The sequence below is a fragment of the Syngnathus floridae genome, chromosome 7, assembly GCF_059516105.1.
Source record: "Syngnathus floridae isolate MCC-2025c chromosome 7, RoL_Sflo_1.0, whole genome shotgun sequence".
Taxonomy (NCBI): Eukaryota; Metazoa; Chordata; class Actinopteri; order Syngnathiformes; family Syngnathidae; genus Syngnathus; species Syngnathus floridae.
Genome location: NC_142419.1, coordinates 15,743,554 through 15,770,418, shown reverse-complemented (window position 1 = coordinate 15,770,418; position 26,865 = coordinate 15,743,554). Strand labels below are relative to the sequence as shown.

Sequence of the window (26,865 nt, the reverse complement as noted above, 5' to 3'; positions counted from 1 at the left end):
CAGCCTTAGATAATAAAAAATGCATTAGAGTTCAAAAATTAATAATTCACCAATCACATTATTAAAATATACAGTTACGAAAATAAAATGGTTGACTCGGACAGGAAGTTTAGTGACTTTTTTGGGCAAATAAAATGAAAGCAAAACATTATTTAATAACATAAAAAAGATGAACCTTTTTCGGGATGAATAAAATGCCCGACCATTGAGAAGGTATCCGCTCCATCGCAATGAAAGCCACACTTAGCTCCAAAAGACAGAAAAAGTATTTTTATTGGAGAAACTAACATCACATAAACAACAAAAATGGTGATTACACAACTACATGAACACGTCAAGTCAAAAGCCAAAGTGCAAAAAAAAAAAATGTCTTGCAGAAACAATGTAAGGTCTTTTCAATCCAAGAGGCTCTCCGGCGCAGCGTCCTTGTAAGTCAAAAAAGGAACTTGGAGAATAAACAAAACTAATCAGGGCGAGCACAGGCTCTTGCAAAAAAGAAAAAGGAGGGGGCCACGACCACGGTGCCGTCAAGCGACGCCGGGCAGACTTAAGACAGACATCGTCTTGTTCGTGCTGGCGTGACTGAGCTTAGAAAACAAGAACTGTTCAAACATGACATGCCCGACATTCATTCTGTTTCGGGTCAACAGGATTTCTCACAAGAACAGAAATAATAAAAAAAAAAAAAGGAACTGCACGCTCAACTTTAAGCGCAAGACGTTAGTATATATTTCCAAGGGGTTTCTAATTGGTGGCCATTTTCCTGATGTTCATGATCAACCTTTTGCAGTATTCTTTGTGGTCCACGGGCTTCACGTCCATCGCCGTCGCCTTGATCCTGGACTCGTCCTAGCAGAGGACATCAAAATATGGGCGACTTTTAAACGGGGTCTGGCGCAGGGCTTCGTTTCCGCCGGGCGCTGCGACGGTTCAATTCGAGAAGAGGTCGGAAAATTCTGCGATTGGCTGGCAAGCCCCGCCTACAGTTACGTTTGAATCTCGGTTCGGGACTTCCTCTTTGGGTTTGAAATGTTTCGAAATGGAAACATTTGATTCGGTTGGGTTCGGTGGGATTACGATTCGGTGTAGGATGCGATCAAATTCTTGTCGTCTGTGCTGTACATTCCCTTCAAAGTTTTTAATTATTAATTTTTTGTGAGTTTTTTGACGATTCGTGCCTGACAGATTTTTTTTATTGACTGGCAACAAGTCCTAGCAAGCTTTAAAATTGCAAAAAAAAATTGGCCAAATGCAAATTCAGTATTTTCCAAGATGGCTAAAAGAAAATCCTTTTGTGAACAAATTTACTCTGGATGAAAATGCATCCCGATGTAACAATAGTGCAAATGTAGCGTGTATGACATACAATGGCTAATGGAATATTTTAATCCTCCACTACAAAGTGCCGAATGTGACAGCAAGCGGCGAGGTGAGCCAAAATGCCAAGAGCGCCCCCGCATCCGTCTAGACGGCAAAGGTTAGCCGTTATTCCTCGCCAGTAAACAGGTTGTGCTCGTTTTGTCTCCATTAATCCCCTTAAAAATATAAAAAAAATCTCAAGCTCGACTTTGGTCTGGTGCCCACGCTCAAGAACGAGCGTGCTGCGCCGCTGGCTTGCTTATTATGATGCAAGTGGACGCTGGATGCAGATGACATGACTGCAAAATGGCAGCATGCTTGAGATCAGGATTTATTATTATTATTATTATTTATTATTTCTGGTTGTTGGCATTGAATGACCTTCAGATATGCCAAGAATGCATACTGGTGCCTTAATGGTGTTATGATGACATCACGCTTCTCAAAAGGGCAGCTGTCAGACAAGCTAAAGCTTCCAAAAAAAAATGTTAATTAAAAAAAAAATAAAGAAAAATAAGTTTCTCTAATTAGCATTTTGCCCACTGTTCGTTTTACGTCTACAATACATAATATATCATTTCTTAGCACGTCAAATGTGAAAATATTTCATTCTTTCGACTTTTTTCTACGCTACACCTGGAGGAAAAAGTTTGGACAGCCCCGGTGGGAGCGACGCTGATGACGCTCGCCGCCACACAATGGTTGGCCGGCGGCGGTGAAAAGGAGGTTTTTGCAGGTGTCTCTGTTGAAGAACAGAGTGGCGTTTTGGCAACGGGAGCGACACACTGGCCTGGTCTGTGCCACGCCGGCGGATGCGGCCGCTGGCTGGGCTCCAGACTTCCTGCTCAGTGGGCCCAGCCCAATCAATTCTTTTATGCGCCGCAAAACAAAACTCTGTCTGTGTGACTGCGACAAAGCTGCGTGTATGCGCGTGAGTGTACGTGTGTCTTTCGAAAAGCCACGGAAAAATGAGCAGCGTTGGCAGGCCAAAGCAGCACACCGACCGTACTTACGTTATACGTTTCCAGCTTGACTCTGGTGCGGAACACAAAGTTGTTGAAGTTGGCTTGCTGGAAGACCTCGTCAAAGGCGGCTTCATTCTGAGGACAAAAGAATTATTTTGTCGAGTCGGACAGTGACGCAGGTTTCTAGCTTCAAAATGGTGTCTTACGGAGTCCTTGAGCTGTCCCAGGTATGCTGCGTTTTGGCCCAAAATGGCCTCGGCGCTCTCCTGGAAGCAGGTCACCCACTGGTTGTCGCTGTGATCTGCAATATTGGCCTGGTGAGAAAAAAAAATAAAATAGGTTAGACGCTTTAGCATCAGGCTGCTTTTTATTTTGGTGCCCAACAGATGCCGGCGTGATACCACAGAAGAAGAACATCTCAGGTGGAGGGCAAACGTTTGCTTATATCAGCATTTCTGTGACAAGGACGTTTTGTCTCAATCCGCTTGGGGGCATTTTTTTCTATAACAGCATTTATTTAAAAAAAAAGAAAAAAAAGCATGCACATCAGAACGTCTCGGGCCTGAGGGAGCCCGATGCTGAGTCACTCACTGCTAGGATGAGGCGGTACTTGAAGTTGGGGAATTCTTTGTCGCACTTCTCGCAGCGGTACATGCCGTTCTGCTGGTCCAACACCTTCTTGTTGCACTCTTGGCTCGGGCACGCCTGATAGAGGCACGACTCTTTGCGCATGTACACGATGGTGCCGACGCAGGTGAAATAATCGGCCTGAAAACGAGCCAAAAAAAAGTCTTCAAAAAAAGGTTACATGTCAAAACTGCTTGTGCACTCTGCTTCAACTCTTTCATGACCTTTCAATGCTGCAAGTATGAAGAGCGCAAAATCTTTTTTTTTTTTTTTGGCGCACTGGGTGCGGCGTGTCGGTGCAGCAGAATTCTAATGGCACTGATGCAAATGAGCGCTGGCTGCCTCTGTGAGCCCGAGAACGGCGGCTGCACATAAATAGCTTTTAGGAGACATCCCTCGTCGGCATGGGAAATATCCAAAGCGGGGGGGGGGGGTGGAAATGGATTTCACGTTCATAAATAGATGCGCGTGAAAAAGAGCGGAGGTGCGGAAATGAAGAAATGAAAACTGGGAGGGGCCTTTGCGATTCGATTTAGTGATTGTTCGACAGCAAAGCATTTAACCCAAGGAGCTTTTGGAAGTGATTGATGTCTTGAGTTTATCCCAAATTTATTTCTTTTTTTTTTTTAAAGACAACTTGAATTGGTGTCCCGTCCATTCCAATCCCTGTCAAACTTTTAGCCCACGTTGAGATTTTTCAAGCGCCGTTCCAAACATACAATTTCCTCCAAATGAAAGCGACTCGCGGCTTGGGCACATAACTTCTTCAAAATGGCGGTCAGACGATTACCGGTGCAATGTAACCCCCGCCGAGTCGGCCTCGGCGGGGGATACAAAAGACAGGATCGCGCCAAAGGCAAACATCCCCCCTTGAGGCCCATCTCCTGTTCCCGTTTCCCAGCCATTGTGCTGCGGCACGGGTGACATTTAATCGTAATTAACGAGGAGCAGGAAACCGAAATGTCGCTTTAGATAAACCGGGACAGACAAATAAAAAGTATGAAGTGTCAGAGCTGACAAAACCGTGACGTGTGGGCGCCGGCTAAAAATAGTCCACCTATTCACCTCTCGAAAGAGGCGGCATTCATCAAGTAAATCCCCCTTCAATTAGGACGACGCTGACCAGGGGAAGCGTCTTGGGACGAGGGACGGTCTTTGTTGGCGGCAGGTAACTGTCACCGGGGGGGGCAGGAGGTGGCCACGTGGAACTTTGCGCCACTGACACTTGGTGACAGGGCCAATTAATCGTGGCGGACTTCCTTGGGGGAAACGAGGTCTTCGGAGGCCTTGACCGCAATGTTTGCCTCGACAGCTTCAGCTCAGCTCTTCTGTCATCGCACGGGAAGAGCGCGAGCTTCGAAAGGCCGAGGGTCGACGCCCGCACGACAGCCGGCTAAATGCGGTCTCGGCGAGGAAATACGAGGACGGCTTAAGCAGCATTTTTGGCACCCCGGCTGACAGAGGAGCTTTAAAAATTCAACTCAAAAAGAAGCTTAAAGGTGAAGCAATAAGCCCAGGAAAAAATTAACAACAAAAAGAGTCAAAAGTGGTTCCTATGTTGACCTTAAACAAATTAGTGGGCAGATGCTAACACAGCTAGCACGCACTCAAACTAGCATGAGAATTAGCAACAATGGTAGCTAGCGAACAGCTTCCCTCAAAACTTTATCATTGAATTGAGATGTTTTTTCCTCCAAAATCTCAAGCGTGATCTTTGCGCCCTGCTTGGCGTGTCCGTGTCACCGCTTCCCAATTTGCACGTTCCCTTACTTAATCCCCCTCCTTCAACATATTGCGATTCCTAAACGAGCGCTAAATCTGGTTAAATGGCGTCTGCTAATACCGCGGAGCCGGCCGTCATTTTCCGCTCCAGTTGATTTATACACTTCCGCGAACACCATTTCCCTTTTGCAGTACAAACAAGCGGCGAGGAAATTAAAGAGCACATATTATTGTACTTATCCACGGGCGGTAATTTCATTACCGAGGGCAAAGAAGGAACGGGTTGGGGGGGGGTGCATATGTAATCGATAGCAGAGATAAATGTGACTTTGAGCAAGAGCAAACAGGCAGACTGAGAAGACAGCAGATTAATGAGCTGGTAGAGCAGATCGGGAACCTTTTCAGTATACATAACCCGCCGCCGCTGCCGTTTAATAAGACGGCGGTTAGAAAGAATCATCGGCCTGCTGGCGGAGAAGAACCTTTGTGACGTGACAAGGTTATGACGAGGAGGGACTAAACATGTACGTGTGGGCGAAGGTTTGGAGTCTGGAACACACTGTCCTTGTGCAAAAAATAATAATAATAAATAAATAAACACGTGTACCTTCTCTCCATGTCCCAGGTGCTCCGACTTCACGTCAGACAAGGTCTTCCAGTTGGAGTTTGCCATGCCGCCGCTGCCTCTGGACTCGGTCAGAGAATGTCCTTCCATGCTGTGGCCTTCCTTGTCAAACCTGGGGGGGGGAGAAAAAAAAAAGTCAACACGTTAGCGCTAAGCAGCGAGGAAGCTAATGTTCGATTCCAGACGACTCGTTGAAATTTGTGCCACTGCCACCTGTCATGTTAATCCAACCTAAATGGAGGGAAGGTGTCGAGCGGAGTGGCAAATTGTGCGCTACTTTGATACATCACAACTCGAGTGCAATCCTTTCCACCAGAACATCCATTTTGTGTGCGTGTTGCGTGATGGCTTTGTGGAAAGCGAAGGCTTGAGAAATAAATCAAGAGAAGAGGGATAGCAAAGTCATCCAGGGTCGGGCTTGTTGCAGCCACATCAAAAAACCCATTTTCGCACAGTGTCCTCTGTAATCCAGCGAAGACAACAGCGAGAAAAAGAAGCAGAGAAAAAAGTGGTTGGGGGAGAAAAAAAAAAAAAAAAAAAGATTGGAGAGGAGGGGACAGTGCAAAATGGTTGGCGGGATCAAAAGTGTCGGCTAATGTGTTGGGCCACGAGGCACAGCAGCACACAGGTCGGGTTGTAAAGACATGGCTTGCTCCTCAAGGCGAGACTAATTGAACGCATCCCTATTAATGCGACCGAGTGTTGCCGAGGCAACGTGCCAGCTGCCGCCGTCCGCTTTTTTTGCTGACTAACGCCAGCAAACTAACACCACGTGACGATGTTGAAATTTGAATAAATTGGAACTTGAGTCTTTTTTTTTTTTAAATATAGGAGGAATAAATATCGGTGCTCTGGATGACAAGACTTGGTAAAAACACAATCGATGGCATCAGCGTGCGGGGCGACAAACGGGCGCGTCGCAGTCACGCAACAGCGACTGCATGGAAACAAATGAGATGCGACGGAAAATGCGCAGCTGTCATTTGAAAGTGGGTGAGACAAACTAGCTCGCTCGGCTGCGGGTTGTCAAGATACGCGTGTGCGCGCCTTACACGTGTTCGACATCGCCGTGTGGAGGGAAGAGGAAGGAGCTGGAGCTAATGCCTATTTTGATATTAAAATTCCAGTAAGTGATGAATTGAAAATATATTGACTACAATGACAAGGATATTAAAAAAAAAATTGATTTAGTGGTAGCAATAAAACAAACATGTAAAGTAAACAGGAAAGAAGGGCAAGCATATTTATTGCATGTACACGCCGTCCCGGACAAGCAGTCGAGTGCACGCATGAGCGCATTCGCACCAGCCTGCGACCACACTTGAATTTTGAAACGACTTTCGCTTTACACAGGGGGGAAAATCAAGCATAAGTAAATGGAGTCCCTGAGTACGAGTTCAGCCAGTGCGGCTTTAAAAAAGGTTATAATGTAGGCGCGGGAATAAGGATGGAATGATAAAGCCTAAGGGTCACGGGACTGAGGCGAAGGCGCCTCGTTTTCTTCTTTCCCCTGTCACGGCGGGCGAGTGAAGGTCGGAGTGACGACGAGGCTGACAAGAAACACTCGCCCGGCGTTGAGTGACAGCGTTGGAAGCTTTTGACGCCAACGGCGTGTGGAAGTTAAGTAAACACAAGCCTGTCTTTGGGGCTGTGAGGTTGTTTACGAGATGTGCTGTTGTCACCTACTGGCAGAAAACACCAGCGCATGTGTGATTTTCCACAAGGAAAACAGAAACTCGCTTTGGTATAATTAGAATTCAGAAACATCTCTTGTTCCCCAAACTTTTGTCTTTGACATTTTCCATTGGCCTAAAGGATATTGACAAAGTACTTTTGGAGTAATCCCGCTAAGAAACAAATCAGAAAACAAACCAACCCGGGCGGAGGCGATTAGCAAAAGCTAACGTTAGCGCTTGAGTCAATAACCAATTGAGCAAAGACAATTTCGCAGCCGATTGTCCCGAAGGAGTGCGCGGGACGCCTCGGCGCTAACGACACAATGGCTGCTGAAAGGAACCAAGAGTTGAGCGACTCCCGAGCCCGATGGAAAAGAACCATCACAAGAGTCACTGGGAGCTTAATTGATTTGCTCCCCTTATTCGGTTTTCCAATCAAAGCGGGGACGCCGGGTGTGTGGCGGCGGCCGCGCCGAGACCGAGGATTATTAGAACGGCGACAAAGCGCGCCGGCCTTGGAACGTCTGAATGAAACGAGCACAATGCGACTTTGAGAATCACAAGACTGGATGAAAGAAAGAACCGAGACCTCCTTTGAAGCCTTTTCTCGCCCGGGCCGCCTTTTCCTTCAGTTGGAGCTGATTTGGTTTGTGAGCAAGCTACGTAATTAGCGTGATAGCAACACAGCGCTAACGACCGATGAACACCAACGTGAGCCTTGAGTTTGGACTCGATGGGTGTAAAGGCAATTTGGAGCGAAGCACAGAACCTGTGATCGAACAATTAGAGCGAGTTGAAAAGTCCGATTTAAAAAGTGCTCTTAATTTGCCTCCTACTTAGCCGCAAAGTAGAGTCACAACTCTTTTGTGATTGAGCAGATAAGCTCTCGTGATCAAGTGGAAAACACTCGCGGTCCAGATGGAAGCCAGCTGCAATCGGCTCCAAATGGAACCGACTTTATCCGATTTTTTTTTTGTTCCAAGAAATTGCTCGGATGTAGAGGGTAAGCGATTTCCCGAGGTGTGTCATCCATCTTACCAGCCTCGCAGCTTGTAGGCCTCGGGGATGTCCGGGTTGATCATCATGCTGCTGTTGAAGGACACGGAAAGCGAGACGCCGCCAAAGTCGGACAGCTTGGCGCTCTTGATGGCCACCACGGGCTGAGAGCTGCCGTCAAACTTCTCCGCCTGCATGACAAGAAGAGATAAAAGGAAAACGTGGCGAGTTGAGGTTCTGAAACATTTAGTGAGGCATTTTTACATGAGTCGTACTGTGTTAGTGCTGCTTGACAAAACAGAATCATAATAGATTGGATACTTGAACCAACCAGACTAAGTGAAACGTTTTAGTTGGATATTAGCGGGACACAAAGTAAAGTAAACACAAAGCAAAAGTGTGGTGGTGGGGGGGGGGGGTGAATTTTTCTTCGCTCTGCCTTTGTAAACAAATAAAAATCGGGCAAACTGAGCACAGTCCCCATGAGCAGAAGGTAAAGAGTCCAAATCTGGAGAGACAATATACGGCGCTCAATAATATGACATTTAAAAAGTGGCGTTCTTTGCACAGAATGAAGATGAACACCGCAGGGATACGCAGGAAGATTTCTGCGGTCAATGCGGATTAATGAATCCTAAAGTGTGGATTTATATTAAGATAACGTTGATGTGTCATAATCGAAGCAATATAGGATTTAAAGGACACTCTCGAATTGTCTGAATAAGAACTCTACTGATATATATATATTTTTTTACGCTGATGTTGATTTGGGAGATGAAAATACAGACACAAAAAAAAAAACCTTACCTCTTCGCCCCACAAGGTGACGTTCACCATCTTGCCCGACGTGTCCATCAGGTTGAGCGTCCGCTTGGACACTTCCCTGTTGTTCTTTGTGGTGAGACGGGTCACCTCGTCCACGCTCTTGCACACACCGATCACGTCTGTAGGGGAGGGGGGGGGGGGTTCGATGGTCAACGGCAAGCCGACGACAAAGTAAAAAAAAAAGTTGCTTTGGTCGAATCGACGTCTCCCTCACCCACAACGGAATCCTTCTCCTTCTTCTCCAGATCGCCGATGGAGATGAATTCGCACTGTATGACGGGGACGTCGCTGTCGTCCTCGCACGGGATGATGGAGGTGTCGCCGTTCAACGTGATCTCGTAATCGTTCTTCACCGAGGTGTACTGCTTGTTGGCCACCTTCAGAGCGCCTTTGGACATGTAGTAGACCTGAGATGCAAGGAGAAGGTGTTATGGAAATAAAACTTTGGATCAACTGGACTCATTTCCTTATAAAGAAAGAAGTTGGATGAAGAATCCCACCTTGCCGACCTCGATGAGGTCAAAGAACTTGTCGACTTCTTGGTTGAAGCCGGTCACCCTTATCTCTCCCTGGAAGCGTAATCGAGTGGAACGTCGCAAGGCGTGATATTTACGTACTCATAAACGTACGCTAGGAGCACTCACGGTCTCGTCCACGATCTCCATGGAGAAGAGTTTGCCGTCGCCGCGCGAGTTGCTCCACGTGCGGATGCTGCTCTTGTTGGTGACGCGAACGCGGATGGTCCATCTGAGGGAAGGAAGACATCTTTACTTACTTCCGGATGGTATTGAACTTCTGCAGATGTTTTGGCCGAGCACGTACTTGGACAGGTACGGGTTGAGGCTGGCGATGGGCACGACTTTGCCGGGGCCGCCCGGCGTGCCGGACGCGACGGGCTTCTTCCCGAAATCTTTGCCGCCCGCTCGGTTCACTGGAGGGAGGGAGGAGGCGGAGGAGGGCGCTAAATGGCGTGTGAAGAAGAGCGGAGTGAGATGTACTCGCTTGATGCTGCGATGACCTTTTTCGCAGCAGTCATTTTGGAACGGTGACACAAAGTCGTGGGAGAGACACACAAGCTTTGTTTCACGCCTCTGGTTCATTTTGATTAGAGAGAGGCGGCTTCCTGTTGCTCTCATGTAAAGTGAAGTTGTTCGAAACACGCTAACATGCTAATATGCTAATGCGCAGTATTTTAAGCTCTCACTATGACAACTCAAAATTTACGTAACAAGCGCGGCAGAAAATATAAACAGCCAATTACCTACTAACCAAGCCAAATGATGACCAAAAAAATAAAAACCCCATCTTTTGCAATTCTACCTCAATAAAATGCCATTTTGAATTTGATTATTTACTCAGCCTAATATTACTCGTGGTCACGATGGAAGTATTTGAAGTATTTTTTCTTCTGAGTGGTACTTGATAAAAACATTTTTAGTGCTCCTGTATTAGAGGATATGCGGTATTGCTCACTTTTATTTTATGGAATCTGTTTTCTTGCATTGATAGCCAGCATGTGCATTTCTAAGCGGGGGGGAAATAAATGTCATCAATGATCATGTAAATGCGCAGCTGGCGACTCAAATGCAGCAGAAGGAAGCAGCACATAAAAAAAAAAAAAAAAAAAAAGTGCGAGATGACAGCCTGGCATTGCGAGAGATGATTCACAGAACAGAGGCGAGTGTGAAACACTGTTACCTCCACCAAGGGAGCGCTAAAGAGCAGTCCAAACACGTGAGCCTCCCCCGTTTTGACAATTTTTTTTTTTTTTTGCGTGCAGCTCACGCAGAGGATTAGAGTTCAAAGTGTCCGCTTAAGTCCTCCCACTTGGCCAGCGGCTGCACATGCGCTAATTAAGCCCTGGGCTCGAAGTGCCGACAATGACCGCGCTGATGAGGAGGATGCTCGCCCCAAAACTCAATCCCCCTTCTGCATGGCGGATTAGAGGGATGAAGAAGACGCTATGACACTGGAGAGCTAAGAAGATGGTGGTGGGGGGGCACTCTGAATAACTCCCGGTACAGGTTCTGCATTGACTTTACGTGGTAGGCGTGCATTCAAAAGACATCATTTAAAGAATTATTTCGGTGTTGTGACCGTTTTTGGAACCCCAAAACTGGAGAAATTGTTTCCAAATGAGTTGTAAAAATGTCCTGCCTGGCACTGTATTGAGAAGACTGAAGAAATGCTTCCACCTGCTGGTTGACGTGAAGTACAAACGCATTTTCAAGATGGCAGTTTTTTTGTGTTTCATTCCTAATTATATCAGAGGTCGGAGGCCTTTAAAAAAAATTACATTTCTAGAGTTTCTAAGAACACTTATAAACTACAATCCACTATTCCACTAAGAGTTAAAATATTTAGTTAGTGGCAATGCAAAGAAAGCATAATTCCAATGTTATCAGAGAAAATACGCATAATTCCAAACCTTCAAAACTTAACATCTTTGAAGCATTTCAAGGAAGGAAGACTCACGGTCATTTCCAATTTGAGCCTGAAGTGGAGGACGGCTGACGGGGGCGGCCGAGGCCGGGGCCTGCTGGGGGGCTTTCATGTGTCCTGCACGCATTTGAGACACTGTTGAACTGATGAAATGATTTTAAATTCAAATGATTTTATATTCAAATGCTTTGAAGCGTTACCATCGCTGTAGGGCATCGGGTTGCCGATTTTGCAGTTGACATCTGCGGCGGACCTGAGGATCTCGAGCTCCAATATGATTACCACACGGCTGGCGAGAAGATGAGAACGCGCAAAATTATCTTCCGTCATTTTGCACCCTTATTGCGAAATTCTTACCGATCATCCTTGAGAATATTGGTCACGTGTCTCTTGAGAAGAACAATGCAATTGGGGGCCAGCTGGTTGTCTTGGGCCAAGCGGTTGAGTTGCGTGCAAAGCATGAACGCTGCGTAAGGGCAAGAGAAAAAATATGTAACACCAAAGCGACGGACTCGATTAAGATAATCCTAGGGCTGAAAAAAAAAAAAGCTCTCACAGGACATGGTGTGTCGGCCATCGCTCATCATCACGCGAAAGCGAGGTGGGCCGTTTCCACCCTCAATCTTACGGATGCTCTGAAACAGAAGAGAAGCCGAGATTTATCAGGATTTAGGCTTTTATTAAAGGGAAGATCTTAAGAAACCTTTTTCTATCGTATATTCAGCCATTTTCTACTAAATGCTCATAATTAACCTGGCTAGCCACCGGTTACTCGAATCATTGCTTTGTGTTCAACTTAGCCGATTTCACACTGAGTAAATTGACACAATCAATATTATTTTCATCAATATGTGTACTTTTACTGCCATTTTGTCAGGCGGGATTTTTCCTCATGTAAAAGATGTGCCTCAGCTCATTAAAGATTATGAAATGTATGTTAAAGCTTTATACTTACCACCAACTGAAGCACTGCGTCGTTTCCACCATTTCCACTGGCCAAGGCCTGAAAAATAACAGCAAATGATTTGTTTAAATGCACAGTACGTTTCAAAACTTACATTTAAGTTAACTTCATGTAATTATAACCAGTGAATGTTTTTGACACGACCGACGACAACAAGAACAACAATTAAGACTGTAGCACGTCAGAAACATTAACTAACGTCTGACTGTTTTAAGCTAGTTTCGTTGTTACCGATAAAAGCAGCACAAAAGGAGCGGAACCAAAATAAAATAGGCTAGCCATACCTCTATCGCTCCTTCTGTCAATTTTATCATTTTTCCGAAGATTTTGTTGTGTTGTTTAGGATAATTATATTTTCAAGAAAGAGACTAGTGTACGTATTCTTGCTTCTAGGCTGTGAATATCACCAATGGCGCCAAAGCTTCGTCTGTCCCGCCAGGTAGCATTTACTTCCTTCTTCCGGTTTGTTGAACTGATCCCGTTGCAGTTCCGCTCGGCAATAGATGACGTGCAGAAATGAGGCTCGAATGCGGCAGAACTGATTTGGGATCAGTAAAGTGACAGAGCGAGCGGAAGGCGCACTACGTCACAAAGACGCCTTCAAGGACTTAAACAAAAATTGGAAATTTTAATTTCGGTATAGTGTAATATTCTGCTGACTTGACACCTAAATTTAACAGGATAAAAGGAAGTGAGGAGGAAGAAAGGAACTAAAAGTATATCAAGACAACAAGGCAATATGACAGATTCTTCAAATTCAGCCACATTGTATTTATTTAACGTATTTTATAATTACACAGAATGGCTGATATGAGATTCAACTGGCCATACATTTAGACATTTGAACTAAAACTCCCACTTGAGGCATACATATTTTTTTATACTGTAATTTTAAAAAAAAAAAAAAGAAGTAATCATGATTTTGCATCTACACCAACATTTTTTGAATAGTATATTCACACAATGGTGGAAATCTAAACAAATGAAACACGGAATGACATTTTTCACATTTTAATCGAGCTATCTCGTATTGTACACTTATTTTGTATAATCACAATGCTCTTGCTCTCTTTTTTTTTTTTTTTTTAACCAAGTGGCATCTGAACACGAGAACGTCGCTACTTGGGAGGGCCTCCCAACGCGCCCATTTGATTCATATCACTTTGCACCTCATCTTTATCCTTACTCTTTTTTTCTCCTCTCGGCAAGACCGCCGCGTCGGGATTGGGGTTGTTGACGACGCCCATAAAAATCGGCACTTTCGTCTTCTCCTCCACGAGGGCGAAGAGGAAGGGGTGGCTCAGGTAGAAAATCGGACTGGACGAGCGCGAGATGACGACGGTGGTGGCGGCGGAAGCCTCGGCCCCCTCCTCGTTGATCTCCATGGCGGCTTTGTGCTGGATGCTGGACACCAGTAATGGCCCGTCGGCCATGTCGGCGAGGTTAGGGCTGGAAAACATCTCTCCGAGGCCTGGTGTGGAGGACAAGATGGATGTCGCTTGAAATGTGAAGACTTCAGATTGCACAAATGTGACTTACCCATTTTGGTGAAGACCTCCTGCAACTCCTGAGCGTACTCCAGCTTGAATTTGGGGACTTTGACGTGAACGACTCTTTGCTTGGGCAGACGAGAGTAAACGCTGGAAATATTCAGCTTAGGAGCAAGCGAGGAAATGTTGACGTGGCCGGACATGGGCATGATTACTAAAAAGCTCATCCCCCTCACAAACGGGAAACTTGCGACCTGCGTGGAGAAGAAGAAAATATGTCATAAAAATGTAAATCGATGGGATGGAGGCAGATTTGTTTCTGATGAGTCGGAGATGAAAGCTGCTAAGATGACTATAATCGTCTCACTTGCTCAATACTCGATATGGAAAGTTGTGAAGTCCGATGGAGAATATCAACCTTCTCACCTGGGACTCGAGTTCACTGTCGAAAAGAAAACTCAAAGGATGTTTGACATTTTCCATGATGTCCACGTTGACCATCTGCTTGTCGTTCAGGAAGAAGGCGCCGGTGGTGGTGGCCTGCGGGTCGAAGCGAGCTTCCCATTCACCTGAAGCAAAAACAGCGAGAACTTTGCGGTTACAGAGAGCCATTTTGTCGCTTGAGATGTTGGTTGACCTTTGAAGTGGACGGCGTTGATGAGCATGAGCAGCATGTTAGGCGGCAACGCAGACAGGAAGTCCTTCATCTTCCCGTTGGTGGCGTTCTCCACCCAGTCGTTGAGCTGCTTCAGGTTCTCCAGGACGGCCGGCTCCGAGTCGTACAGGCGTTTGGATTCCTCGAGGAAGTCCTCCTTTGGAATAAAGCCTACAACAAAAATGTACGTTCGATTTGAAATCTACAAGAATGAATCAAAGTTTTTTTTAGGACCTTGGCGAAGGAAGATGCGGGTGCCGATTTTCAGGTCACTGTTTCGGAGCAGTGTCAAGACGTAATTGACGGCATGGTGGTAGCACGTGATGGTGTTGCCATGGAGATGTTGCATCAGAAGCTCCTCGGTCTCGTTGACTGCCCCTGCGGAGAAAAGCGGGTGACAGGTTATGAAATCTGGGTGTCAAACAGATGGATGAGGAGATGGAGAGCCAATTATTCATAATCGTTTTGGATTTTCAGACCGATTAATTGATTATTACGCTAATCGTGAGTGATGGCACCGATTTTATGACTGTCACAATCTTACCAAGAGCCAACTGGGAGAGCGACAAAGCGATGCTGAAAGGCGATATGATGACATTGGGCTGCTCGGGCGTGGTCTTGAGATGCTGCAGCAGCTCCATGCCCAACTTCTGAACGGCGGCGGCGACAGCATCGCTGGACTCCGAGCTGCGGCCGATGACCGCGCAGCCCTCGTCCTCCTCCGAGTCCTCCTCGTCGGGTGCGGGCGTCGACAGCTCTGGCGTGCTTTCGTTTACCTGGACGGCATTTTGATAAAGGTCAATTCAGGTGTCAAAACACAAAAAAAGTAGATTCAGGTTGTGTCCTAAAGTACAAGTTGATAAAAAAGTACAGACAGAAACGCACTTTGTACCCATGTAGATAACTTTTTTTTTTTTTTTTTAAATCGACACAATTTTTATTTAAGCTGTTTGTTCCTGAAACGTTGCTAATATTCTGAACTGAGCTACAATAAAAATGCTAAATTAGCAAATAATGACAACATGTGTGTTTTTACGATCAGGCAAAAAATGTTGCCACCAAACAATAATTCTCATTTCAAAAAAGGATTACAAAATAATGGTATAACTAAAAAAAATACTGAAGTACAAAAATACTGACAAAGTATTTATACTTCATTCCTTCCTACTGACCTTTTGGCTGGGATTCAGAGGCACCGATGGGGTCGACTCTTCTCCTGCCACCTCAGCATTCTGTTGAGAAATTAAAATGTGAATTTTATGATAGAAAACATTGAGAATATTTGTGGCACTTACAGTCACTCCTTGGTTGTAGAGACAGATGAAGAGGAGTGTCAAGCGAAGATCCATCTCCTAACGAAACGTAGCTTGTAAAAATATTTTTTTTTAGTCCAGTGCACAAAATGTTCCAATTCGGGGTCAAAGTACATAAAATATTTTTTTTTGTTAGATTTTGCTGGTTTTAGAAAATCATTGTCGTCGGCCAACTTGTGGGAAACTAAGTCAGTCACAAACCAGGTTTCAGATCAATTTCTCGATCACATTAAATCCTACTTAATTTTGACTCCGAGAAATGTTCCAAAATCGAGAAAGCATCGAGTTTAGTTGTGCGATGGGTCAGTTTGTCAGGCCGTGGCCTCGTGTCAGCAAAGATCAACAAAAGCAGAGTAGACATCCAACACACTAATATTTTCCGTATAGTCAACATTTTTATCTTACCTTAAATTTAAATTAGTGTATAAAAAAAATAAGTAAAAAAACAAAAAAAAAGCTGGCGTCTTGTCCAAAAAAAGGCGCGACTGAGTGCAGATGGCGGAATTCCTGAAAGTCAAAGATTGGTTGTCGCACGGCAAACGGTTAAAGATCAACCCCCATTGATCGGGGCCTCATGGTAGCCACTGTTTGTAAACGCAGCACTCCGAACCTCCAGCACGATTAAATATCGAAGCTGCACAACTTGCGAAAAATACAATCGTAACTAAACGATAAACGTTTTTGTTTTCTGCTGGGAAATATGACAGCTCGTTTTGAAAGGTCAATACAATGGGGCACTTATTTTGGGAAAAGAAAAAAAAATCATGAGTCATATTGGATTTTTCCCAGAAATGAGGAAACATTGGGTTAAGGAAAGGAAACTTTTTTTTTTTTTGAATGGTCGTGACGAGTTTCTCAATTAAAAGTCCTATTTAAGTAGTAACATGAGAACACATGACGCTCCTCTGCAAACACGCCGGGGCACTTTGACCAAAATGATTCAGCCTGAGTAAAATACAAAATAAGTGTTACCTCTTGATCAATCTGGAACGACAAATGTGAATTTAAAACACGACACCACTGGGTCAATTCATGATTATTGAACTTTAGTGAGAGTCAAAAAAAAAAAAGTTACACTGACGTGTCAGGGGATTTGAGATTAGAAAAATACGATAAGACAGCAGAAGCATACAAAGTAACACAAAAATCCATTTGAAGTGTTTTAAGAGTGCATTTTCTGTACAATTGACCTTAAATGAATGATTTTTGCCATTTCCTAAAAATGTTCAAGTAGAAAATCTTGGCGTGGACTCAGACCATTGATATGGTCAATACTGTTCGGAAAACAATTAAAAAAAACTAAACTTTATTAGTGGATTAAAATCATTCGAGCTAAATATTGAGGCGAGGCAGGCTTCACTTGAGACGAAACAAAAACACAAAATAAAGATTTGATCTAGAAATACTGCATAGTTTAGTCAGTGCATTACGGGTAAAGGGTAAGTAAAAAAAGGTCACCTTTTTTTTTTTGGTATGTCGATTTTCGTGGTGGGTTGTACGAAATGTACAACCAAAACATGAATAAATGTGTATATATATTAAGAATTTGTGAGTTACATGTTTTGGGGTTTCTTAAATAACAGTTCCTCTGAGGTTTTATTTGAGTTAGGATTAGCATCCAATGCTCTCACAGGCCATGTTTGGCCCACGGGCCGTAGGTTGGCCACCCATTTTGGAATAAGACAACATAAGAAGTGGTCCCTGAGCAAGTCCGTTTTCAAACAGCATCACGGACAAGGTCCGAAAATAATCGAGATAGATTCGTCGGATTCCTAAAAAAATGCTTTTAGAGGATGTACGGGAAGATTTTCAATCGAGCGGCGCTTGTTCAAGCCAGCAAGCGGATGGCGCCGTTGTCCGAGCCCAGGAGCAAGAGCCTCTTGGTGGGCAGCACGGCCAGGCTGGTGAGCGTGCCGCGGAAGTTCTCGGAGCTCAGCTTGGTGCTGCTGACGGGGCTGAGCGAGATGTCCACCACCGAGTACACGCCCACTTTGTTGGCCATGGTGCCCGTCACGATCTCGGAGCCGTAGAAGTCCAAAGCGTGGACGGGGTCCGACTGCGACTTGTACAGCCGGAGGGGTTTGTTTTCCAGATCTTTCCACACGGCGAGGGTGTAGTCGGTGGACGAGCTGATGACCAAGTTGCCTTCGGCCGCCTGGAGGGTGACACACAAGAGCCAAAGTCAACTACCTCCAGAATTTCAATCAAAACTTTCGATCAATTGGTTACCGATTAATCGTTTTCTTTAAGTGATTGATATCAACTCTGAATTTGTGGGTTACAAAATGTGAGAAAAACATGCTGCACTAAAATGAGACAAATACATTCGTTGTGTTTCGCCACGATTGACACTCCAGGGCAGAACGCATTTATCTTATTGTATTTTATTTTTAGCGTAACCCCCGTAGACGGTTATTTTTTGTTTTTCAAAATGCAAGTTTTTTTTTCTCTATTAGAAAAATCTGTTTTGATGACATCTCACAAAGTTGTCTGTCTATTGAGCAAGTTGTATTTTTTTTTCCCTCAATTGAAAATCACGTGACCTTGTGTCCTCAGAATCTGAGATTGAGAAGAAAAATACAAAAGGTTCCGACACAAACCGAGCGTGTGCGAGCGAACGCACGTCGCTGCTTGTAATCTGAAGTCCGAGGGTGCCGACAAGAGCCGCCACGCTCCTTCTAATGAGTAACTTGTGTCCATATTTGCATAAACCTGGACACTTTAAAAGCACAGGCACAATCCTTGACCCAATCTGGGGTTAAATAAAGTTTGCTCATCCTTTTGCTCTGTTGACAGCAGATTGGCTCGGTACAACATTCGCCCACCCTCCCTGCATCCGCAAGTGTCAATCCTGTCAAAATAAAAGCTTGCTCTTGGGTCTAAAAAAAAAAATAAATACTGATGAAGCTCCAAAATAAAACAATTTGTGACGCTAGTTCCTGATAAAGTTCTATTTCCTCATATGACATCAAATCATATGAACGAATCAAAAACTGGATTCTTTCGATGATGACACTCAACATGTATTTTTAAAAAGATTTTTTTTCTTTTGGCGCCTGGCTCATTTGGACTGTTTTGGCTAAATAAACGACAGGCGGTGTGACCCGGGGTCCTCCGGCCCACGCCTTGTTCAAACAGAAGATATTTTCAGGGAAGTTGCAAAAAAAAAACACTCCAAAAAAAAAAAACACATTTGCTTCGATTAGTATCTGAACTGGATAAATCAAGACTTACCATTTCCTGTATAGTCTGTGTAACTTTTCATAAAATTAAATAAATTCTGCCTTTGTGCAGCAACACACAAATTGATTGTAATTTGGCCATCATGATGGTAACTTCCATCGTTAAATTTGTCTTCCGCACTCATTCTACCTTCATTTGGAGGATGTCTCCCTCATGCGCAGGCCATCCCCTCAGTACCAGGCCCGTGCGGGCATCGAGCAGGACGATGAAGCCGGATGAGAACCCCGCCGCTACGGTGCGTCCCGTCGGACTAACGGCCAGGTATCGGATGAGCCCGGCGCTTATATTGTTGTAAGCCAGTCGAAATTCATGCTGAGCGGACACAGAGGGGAAAATTCGTCACTGTCGAACGGCAGATTTTTACTGCGAGGACATTTGCCTCGAGGGGGGATGCGTCGGCGCGGATAATTTAGTACCTGCAATCCCGGCTTGCGGGGATCAATGAAGCGGAGGACGGAATCGGCGCTTCCGAACACCACGCTGCAGTGCGGCGCCGGCATGGTGGTGACGGCTGTAATTGGATTCTTCCCATCCACTGCTTCGTACGAGCGGATCTGTCTCCCTGGAACAAGAAGAAATGGCGTTGAAGCAAAGAAGCGAGTCCGATTGTAATATTCGGGCCTTTGTAGCGTCACGTTAGACATGAGAGGCGGGGAAAGGTTCCGATTTGTCCCTCACCCGTATACTGGTCCCAAAGGTGGACGTTGCCGTCGCAGCTGACCACCTCCTGTGAAGCCTCCAGTTGTCCCACGTAGAACACGGACTTCCTATGGTCCGTATACGTGAGCCTGGGTTCTACTTCCTGCGTGCCGTCGCCACGGTTATAAAGTGGCCACAGCTTCACGGTTTTATCTTTACCCCCGGAGAGGAAGTAATCCTCCCCGACCAGCGGCGCCAAACATTTGGTGGCGCCCGAGTGACCCGGGAAGCTCTGCAGACGTATCTGGTGGAAGTGGAAGTGAGGGTCTTGTTGGTTCAGGCCGATTTCGTATTGCCAGTAGGCCAGCCAGTTGCCCTGCAAGGAGCGTCCGCTACGAGCTAACTCCTGCTTCAGAGCGCTGTCCTCCGGAGGGGGGCCCGTCACCCAGGAGGATGAAAAAGGGGCCACCCCGACGGACGCGCTTGAGATGGCTGAGGTAACGGTCGCGGTGGCGTTAATGGCGGCGGTATGGTTGGAGCGTCCCCAAGAGCCGGCCAAACTCATGTTAGGGCTTGACACTTGGATTCGGTTCCCGACAAGATGGCTGCCAAACGTTCCCGACTCAGGAACGGGGTCTCCGAGCGGGTTGGAGTTAGAGAAGGAGGGGCTGCAGCCTGGCATTCGACTGAAATCCGAAGAGGAGGACGGCGGCATGTCCACTCTCGGTGCTGCAGGACTTACGCTTTGGTGGTACGAGGAAGCCAACTGCCAGACCAGCTCGTGGTTGGGAACCACTTTGCGGATCGCCATGTCACCTGCGGAACCCACAACAGGGTCTGTTTTACAAATCAGATGCTTAAAAAAAAAAAAAAGAGGCGGTCCTTACCAATGAGGCAGTAAAAAGGGATATACGAGGCGTGCGCCATCTCGGCGTTAAACACCGACTGCAGTTCCTCCAGGACGGCCAACTCGTAGGTCTCACTGGAACCTTCAGGTGTGCTCACGTCCACCACCGTGACCTCCCCGACGACTCTGCGGGGTGCGCTTTCCATCTGCAGTGTGGAGGAAAAATGGAGAAACTTTTCAAATACTTTCTTTCCCACTTCAATTCCAAGTTTCTATTTTTAGCCACGTGTGCCATTTCTTATAAAGCAAGCCACGACGGGACCCCGCCCCGCTGAAAGCGTTCTGGAAATAAACTCGGCTTGTGAATTCCAAACGTGTACCTGAGGCTGCAGAAAATGCAGCAGTGAGAAAACGGCAAAGAAGCGGCGCAGCGTGTCGGCCATGTGCTGCTGCACCATCTCCCTCCCGATCCGCAAGCAGATGAGAGCCATCAGGCTGAGTGTCTTAAGACACACCACGGTGCGTGTCTGCCCCCCGCTGGGGAACCTGGGCACAGCAGGAGGGTGCGAAATTAAATTAAAAAAAAAATTCCCTCGCAATTGTGACTGTCAAAGAGTTTCTTACCCCATGTGAGGGTTGGTGAGAAGGTCAAGGAGCGGCAGTAGCACGTCCCGATTAATTTTCATCAGCATGTCCATTAGTGTGGTATCGGAGAGGAAGACCACGATCTTCTGAGTCAGCGCCACAGCTCCCAGCAGGCTGGCCTCCTTGCGCGTGTTGAGACGCTGAGAAGATGGCGGAGACACCTGCGGGCATTTTTTACTTTTACAGTCCGTTTGATTGAATTCGCTTAGTCGGCGGGATTTACCAGGTATCCGATGTACGGCAGGTATTGATAGGTGAGCACGGGTTCGCCGTAAAGCTGAGCGATGTAAATGAGGCAGTCCAGCACGGACGCGGCGGTCTGGTCGCCCACGACGGGTCTTTTCTCGTAAACGCTGCCCATTCCCACGCTCTCCAGGGTGCTCTCCTCAAGTCCGGGACTGATAAAATGATGACTTTCGGGACCTGCGGGAAGCAAGGTGACGCTCGTTGATTGTTTTGGAATGCTAGCTTTGTCTACGTACCGATGTAGCAATTGGTGAGCAATCTCAGCAGGTTCCTGGCCACACATCGAGACGTCACGGTCGGTCCAAGTTTGGCAGAGAGCCACCGCACGGTTTTGCAGACTGTGTCTGTGGAGAGATTTTTTTTTTTTGAAGGGGGATTTAAGTAAAAAAAATGATTTTTGAATGAATCATTTCATCACAGGCTCACCTAGAAGGATTTTTTGCTCCTTGGCCAGCGATTCCTCCGTTGGATCCTGGTCTGCCTCTTCCACCTGCTCACCCATCATCCCTTTATCGGTTTCTTCCAGTACCATGGTGTTTACAAACTCACTCTCCAGATTTGCCACGGTAGTGCCTGAAACTTCTGTGAAACCGGAGAAGGAGAGCTCCAGCTTGGGGGTCGAAAGGTTATCCGCCGCCACTTTAAGATCATTGGTGGTTTCCTCCTCTTCCAGTTCTGCTCCTTCCTCTCCCTCGCTGGCCTGTTTCAGGTCCTGGCTGCTGTCAGCTGACTTAAGACTGGCTCGGTCCCGCATGGAGTCGGCGTCGCCCGACGAGAGCTCGCTCGCGCTGCTTTTGTCGCTCAGCTTGCCCACGCTCAAGGACTCGTGGTCGTGGTCCTTGGTAGAGGAGTTCTGGTCCGGCTGTTTCCCGCTCTCTCTCGCTTCGCTGTTAGCATAAAATTCATTCTGAAAGTCCTCGGCCTCGGAGAGAAACACCTGGTCGTTGAGACTGATGCCCGAGGAGTAATCGACCAGCCCGGTGTCGCCGACCCCCCCGCTGGCCCCGCTGCCACCGCCAACGTTCCCGCTGACAGATCCAGATGAAGACCGCGCGTCACCAGCCTGGAACCCCTCCTCTTCCTCTTCTCCTAAAGTACAAGTCGCACTCCGCATCCCTTTGCAAGCTTCCCCGGCGGAACCGGAAGTCCAGCTTTCGAAACCGGTCAGGACCAGCAGCACGTGTGGGAGGAGGTTAGACAAGAAGGCCTGCAGGCCGAGCCTCACGATCAGTTGCAGGACGAAACAATCGGTGTAGAGATAGAAACGTCCCCGTAGGCAGTGAGGGTTCTCGAAAACATTAACCAGTGGTTTTAGAAGGTACTTGTTTGCATTCCTGGGGCCCAGGACTCTGGAGATGGGTTCGAACAGGTACCAAGCGGCGTAGACGGCGGTGGACTCTTCGAGCATGAGGGCCAAGACGAAGGGTAAGAGAATCTCGAGACCCTCGGCCGTGATGTTGCTTCGCAGGAGCGTTTCTAACTGCTGCCACAAGTGGAAGACCACGTCCCTTCCGTGAAGGTTACACATCGTCTCCATCTTGGCGTGGTAGGAGAAGATAAAACGATGGAGTGCTGAGAAGTAGGACGGGAAAGGGAACGGAGTGATGAATGCGTTGAGTAACTGGGAAGGCGTTGGAGGGGGAAGGCCGTCACAGATGGGATCGTAGTCGAAAAGAAGAGGGCGTCGACACCGGTGCGTTTCTTCGGAATGCTTCTCCGTCGGTAGGAGTTTCTCAAGAGCGTGATGTAACGAAAGCGGGACGTCCCGGAAGCCGAGCGAGCACATTTTCAAAACGGCCTGGAAACGTTGTCTGAGCGGGGCGCCCGGTTTCAAGCCTCGGACTTTTGAGGAGTAAAATATCTCAGCGATGAGGACGCCCAGGGCTTGCATGTCTCTTTCGTAGAGCCTCGTGAGGGACGGCGGCGTTTGGATTACTCCGAGCTCACGTTCGGTGGCTCCTTCAGGGTGCAACACTTGGGCGTGCAGACTCTTCACCAGAAAGTTGTTCAACTTCTCCAGCTCTTCTAAAGGCTGCAGCGGGTTGAAGCCCTCAGGGAGGAGAATCTTGACGTCCTCTGTGGTCACGTTTCCCTCCCCGTGCTTTTTGTTCACCGGCCCACCTCTTTGGAGAACAGCGCTGCGCAAACCAGGTCCTAAAGCGCTCGTGAAATCACCGGAGAAGGAAGTCGGCGAGTTGGACATGAGAAGCGCCGCATCTCCCATCTTCCCGCTTGTCGTATTGATACCGGGAGGTGGGACGGAACAAGCGGCGGAGTTCGATGATCCCGTAGATATTAACGAGTCCAGAGCTTCGGTAGCTTGCTCCAGGTCTTCGTCTCGGTCTACCATGGTCCAGCCACTGGATTCGCACCCCGTGGACTCTGGCACCAGTCCATCCACAGAATCCGCCGCCGTGTCGATTTGCGGGATGTACAGAGAAGGCACGTCGAGGGCGGCGAGGCCGACGAGTGGAGGTTCTGCTGGGGCGTACTGGGAAGTGGATAAGCGAGGCGGGTGGGCCTGGTCAAATAACTGGACCACACCAAAGGTGGTCAGATGGGTGTGGTTGTCCACTAGGTGCAAGCAGACATTCTTGGCCTTGACTGCGTCTTTGCCCGACAGCTTGTAGCCAAAATTAAGGTCGATCCAGTGGTGCAGGTTCTGAGACACCTCCCTGCTCTCCAGGAGGCGCCGATGGACCTCGATAAACTCCTCGTAAGACTTGCACCAGGAAGGCACGTCCAGGTCCGGCATGTCGGGGTGTATTGATCGGAAGATAGATGGGTCCGTGTAGAATTCTGGAATGCACTCGTCGGGGGTCCAGCTTTGCATGCGCTCCATACTGGAGGGGTATTCATTGGGTTCCCACTGGGACCTCACGTGGTTGCACAAAACCCATTTGGGCGTTTGCCGGGCTTTGTAGACGTAGTACGTGATGTCTGAGAGAACATCTGATACGTGATGAGGTACATGGAGGTGGTCCGGTTGCCCGGCCGCACCCCCACTGTCTCCCCCGACACCGCTGCCCACGGCGGCCGCCAAAGCCTCTTTGGTCATCTCATAGGTGAAGTCCAGTTGCTTATCCCCCTTGTTGAGTCTGAACTTGGATCTTCGGAGGTCCCGGAATTTTCCAAACGGCACTGTGAAATCCACCACCCACGGCAGGACCGGGTGGTAATTTGGGTCTCCCTCTCGTCGCCCCGCTAACCTGTTGAGCTCCATCAAGTATCTAAAGTTACTGACCCGCCCGTGGACCCAGTCGAGAACTAAAGTTTTCAGCTCATCAAAGCAGTCCTTGCAAAGTGTTTTGTTCGGCTGGCTGGAAAATATGTCGTCGCTCGGAGGAGCGCTTTCGGGATCGTCGGCGCTCGGAGAGTCCAGTTCCTCATAATGGGCAAGGTTGATCTTAAGTCGGCTACAGAGCTGCTCGTCCACAGCGACGTCCAGCGGGGAGAGGTCCCCGCAGGACAGACCCGAAGCGTGGCACGCCTGCATAGCTGTTAGCAGCTGGTAGATAATAAACAACACTTTGGCGTGACTGTTGGCGAGCTTGGCCGGGCTGAAGGACACGATGTCGTGGAGTGAATACTGCGTGTAGGGTAGAACCACGTAGAGCATATCCGCCGTCTCCAGCAAACATTCCGCCGATAGAACATTGGGACACAAATGGTCCGATTTCGACTTGGAAGAAGTGGATGAGAACGACGGCAAGATGTTTTCCTTTTCTTTGGCCGGGGAGAGAGATGGTGAGACTTTTTCACATGAGATGAACGTAGAGTTGAAGAGTTTTTGAAGAGCGTGTCGGACCGCGTCCGCAGCCACCACGTGCATTTGTTCGCTCGCTCCGGCGTACGGCTGCACAAGTCTGGAGTGGGCTTCACGCCATAGATTCCTGGAGGAACATAATTAAGGGAAAAAAAGTGAGGCAAGCTTTGACGAAATATTTGGCTCAGACATTTTTGTCCTTCAGTACCTGACATTATGCAGCGACACGTGCTGCATGGTGCTAACGTACGACTCCTTTGTCGACGAGTCGTTCAGTTGAAGACACGGGTCTCGGACCAGTTTGTAGCTCAGCTTGCTTTTCCTCAAACCTTGCACGCACACTCGCGTCCAGCCAGGAGGCAGCTTAGCCTGGGAACACTGAAGGTATGTGCGCACTTCCGCTTCGCTGATACTTTCCAAGCGGACGAAACGTAAGAGCTTCCTCTCCCGGAGGGCCACCAGCCAGCGCACGGGCACCAGGGCGACAAGCTCCTGACGACGCGGCCCGACGCTGAGCTGCCGCCGGTCGATCCCCAGGTCCTTTTCCACGGCGTCCACCAGCCAATCCATTGTGACGTGCTCAGAGCTGCTAAGTGTCTGGCTACATTCACGTGTAGACAGGTCTCTTTAACCACAGCGGGACGTTTAATAGCTTCTCACACATGTCCTGAGAAGATAAGGGGAAAAAAAAGACAGGAGCTCACATGATGCGCTGTAGACACTCGTATTGCGTTGTCATTGAGGTCATTTCCTACTTCTTTAAAAAGAAACGTGGTATATATATTAAATATACACCACACTGTATGGACTGTTGATTCCAATTTCTTTATCAGGATCACCTTTTTTAATAAATATATTTTTGCGTTGAGTCATTGAGGTCATTTCCTACTTCTTTAAAAATAAATGTGGTGTATATATTAAATATAAAACACACTGTATGGACTGTTGATGCCAATTTCTTCATCAGGATCTTTTTTAAATGAATATATTTTTAAATATTCTAAAATATATTTTATCATTTGTTTTGTCTATAAGCGAAGATCCACTGAACTTAAATTATGCAACCTCACTCAAACAGAATATAAATGATTAACTGTAAAGTCACACTTTTTAAAAAATGCTTTTACTTACAAAAACGAGAAGCAGCCTTGAGCTTGGAACGAGTACGGAACGAGTTAACATGAACGTCAATTCAAACAGTCGTGTTAGGCATGAATATAGCACGCTTTAATGTACTTGGCATTAAAAAAAATGGAAAGATTAACTCACCTGGAAGATCTTTGGAGTTCTTCACGGCTTTGTCGAACGTCCCAGCTAGCGTCAAGCTACCGACAGCGAGTCGTCTCAAACTTCGCCATTGTGAGTCCGTTGTGACATTTGACCGCCTGAAGTGAGGCCAGGCCCGAAGGGCGATGGCTGTCAGCGCCGTCTGCTGCGGTATGAAGTCGTGTGTCAGCGACCAAACGACGTCCAACTTGTCCGCGTTCCTGCTGAATACGAGTCGGGGGCCATGTTTGGAGAAGCGGCATGTCACGTGACACAACACCAACCCAGTGTCATGTGACTCACGTGACCAGTAAGAAGCGGCAAATTTTGGCTTTGCGGTGTAAAACAAAAATAATGTACGGTTTGCAAACATATCTGCATATATTTTTATTTAGCTAAAACCGGAAAGCAACCAAAATGTACTAAAATAATATTGTTTTGTTATACTATTGTAATAATGTTATTAAAACGGATTTTATCCAGGGGCGGTGATAGGAGGAGGTGATTTCGTCCCGTCACAAATACGCGTAGTCCCGATTTAGCTCCAGAATTCA

General features: G+C 47.1%; 3 protein-coding genes across 5 annotated transcripts; all 3 read right to left on the bottom strand.

Annotated features, from left to right (window-relative positions):
• Window positions 1–255: 255 nt before the first annotated feature.
• Window positions 256–12,671, bottom strand: rpa1 (replication protein A1). 2 transcript variants are annotated; one of them, XM_088381594.1, is made up of 17 exons: window positions 12,486–12,671; window positions 12,193–12,240; window positions 11,794–11,872; window positions 11,595–11,703; window positions 11,438–11,526; window positions 11,271–11,354; window positions 9,618–9,756; window positions 9,440–9,542; window positions 9,296–9,364; window positions 9,010–9,202; window positions 8,778–8,914; window positions 8,013–8,161; window positions 5,281–5,410; window positions 2,916–3,092; window positions 2,531–2,638; window positions 2,373–2,459; window positions 256–849 (listed from the first exon to the last, which is right to left on the bottom strand). In XM_088381594.1, the coding sequence occupies exons 1-17, from the start codon at window positions 12,513–12,515 to the stop codon at window positions 745–747; spliced, it is 1,836 nt and encodes a 611-aa protein (XP_088237720.1). In that variant the 5' UTR covers window positions 12,516–12,671; the 3' UTR covers window positions 256–744. The 2 variants fall into 2 exon arrangements, with proteins under 2 accessions (XP_088237720.1, XP_088237721.1); XM_088381595.1 differs by having other exon boundaries at window positions 9,618–9,726; window positions 12,486–12,670.
• Window positions 12,672–12,948: 277 nt separating this feature from the next.
• On the bottom strand, window positions 12,949–16,266 carry serpinf2b (serpin peptidase inhibitor, clade F (alpha-2 antiplasmin, pigment epithelium derived factor), member 2b). 2 transcript variants are annotated; one of them, XM_088381625.1, is made up of 9 exons: window positions 16,065–16,266; window positions 15,642–15,698; window positions 15,519–15,578; window positions 14,891–15,122; window positions 14,581–14,724; window positions 14,329–14,517; window positions 14,118–14,260; window positions 13,741–13,945; window positions 12,949–13,672 (listed from the first exon to the last, which is right to left on the bottom strand). In XM_088381625.1, exons 2-9 carry the CDS (start codon window positions 15,693–15,695, stop codon window positions 13,320–13,322), a joined length of 1,380 nt encoding a protein of 459 aa, XP_088237751.1. In that variant the 5' UTR covers window positions 15,696–15,698; window positions 16,065–16,266; the 3' UTR covers window positions 12,949–13,319. The 2 variants fall into 2 exon arrangements, with proteins under 2 accessions (XP_088237751.1, XP_088237750.1); XM_088381624.1 differs by having other exon boundaries at window positions 15,642–15,712; window positions 16,065–16,265.
• A 418-nt stretch (window positions 16,267–16,684) lies between these two features.
• wdr81 (WD repeat domain 81) lies at window positions 16,685–26,583 on the bottom strand. The gene is made up of 12 exons (XM_088381397.1): window positions 26,315–26,583; window positions 25,254–25,712; window positions 21,706–25,172; window positions 21,516–21,623; window positions 21,257–21,456; window positions 21,013–21,194; window positions 20,769–20,934; window positions 20,429–20,594; window positions 19,581–20,357; window positions 19,319–19,464; window positions 19,032–19,214; window positions 16,685–17,814 (listed from the first exon to the last, which is right to left on the bottom strand). Exons 2-12 carry the CDS (start codon window positions 25,613–25,615, stop codon window positions 17,488–17,490), a joined length of 6,084 nt encoding a protein of 2,027 aa, XP_088237523.1. The 5' UTR covers window positions 25,616–25,712; window positions 26,315–26,583; the 3' UTR covers window positions 16,685–17,487.
• Window positions 26,584–26,865: the final 282 nt, after the last annotated feature.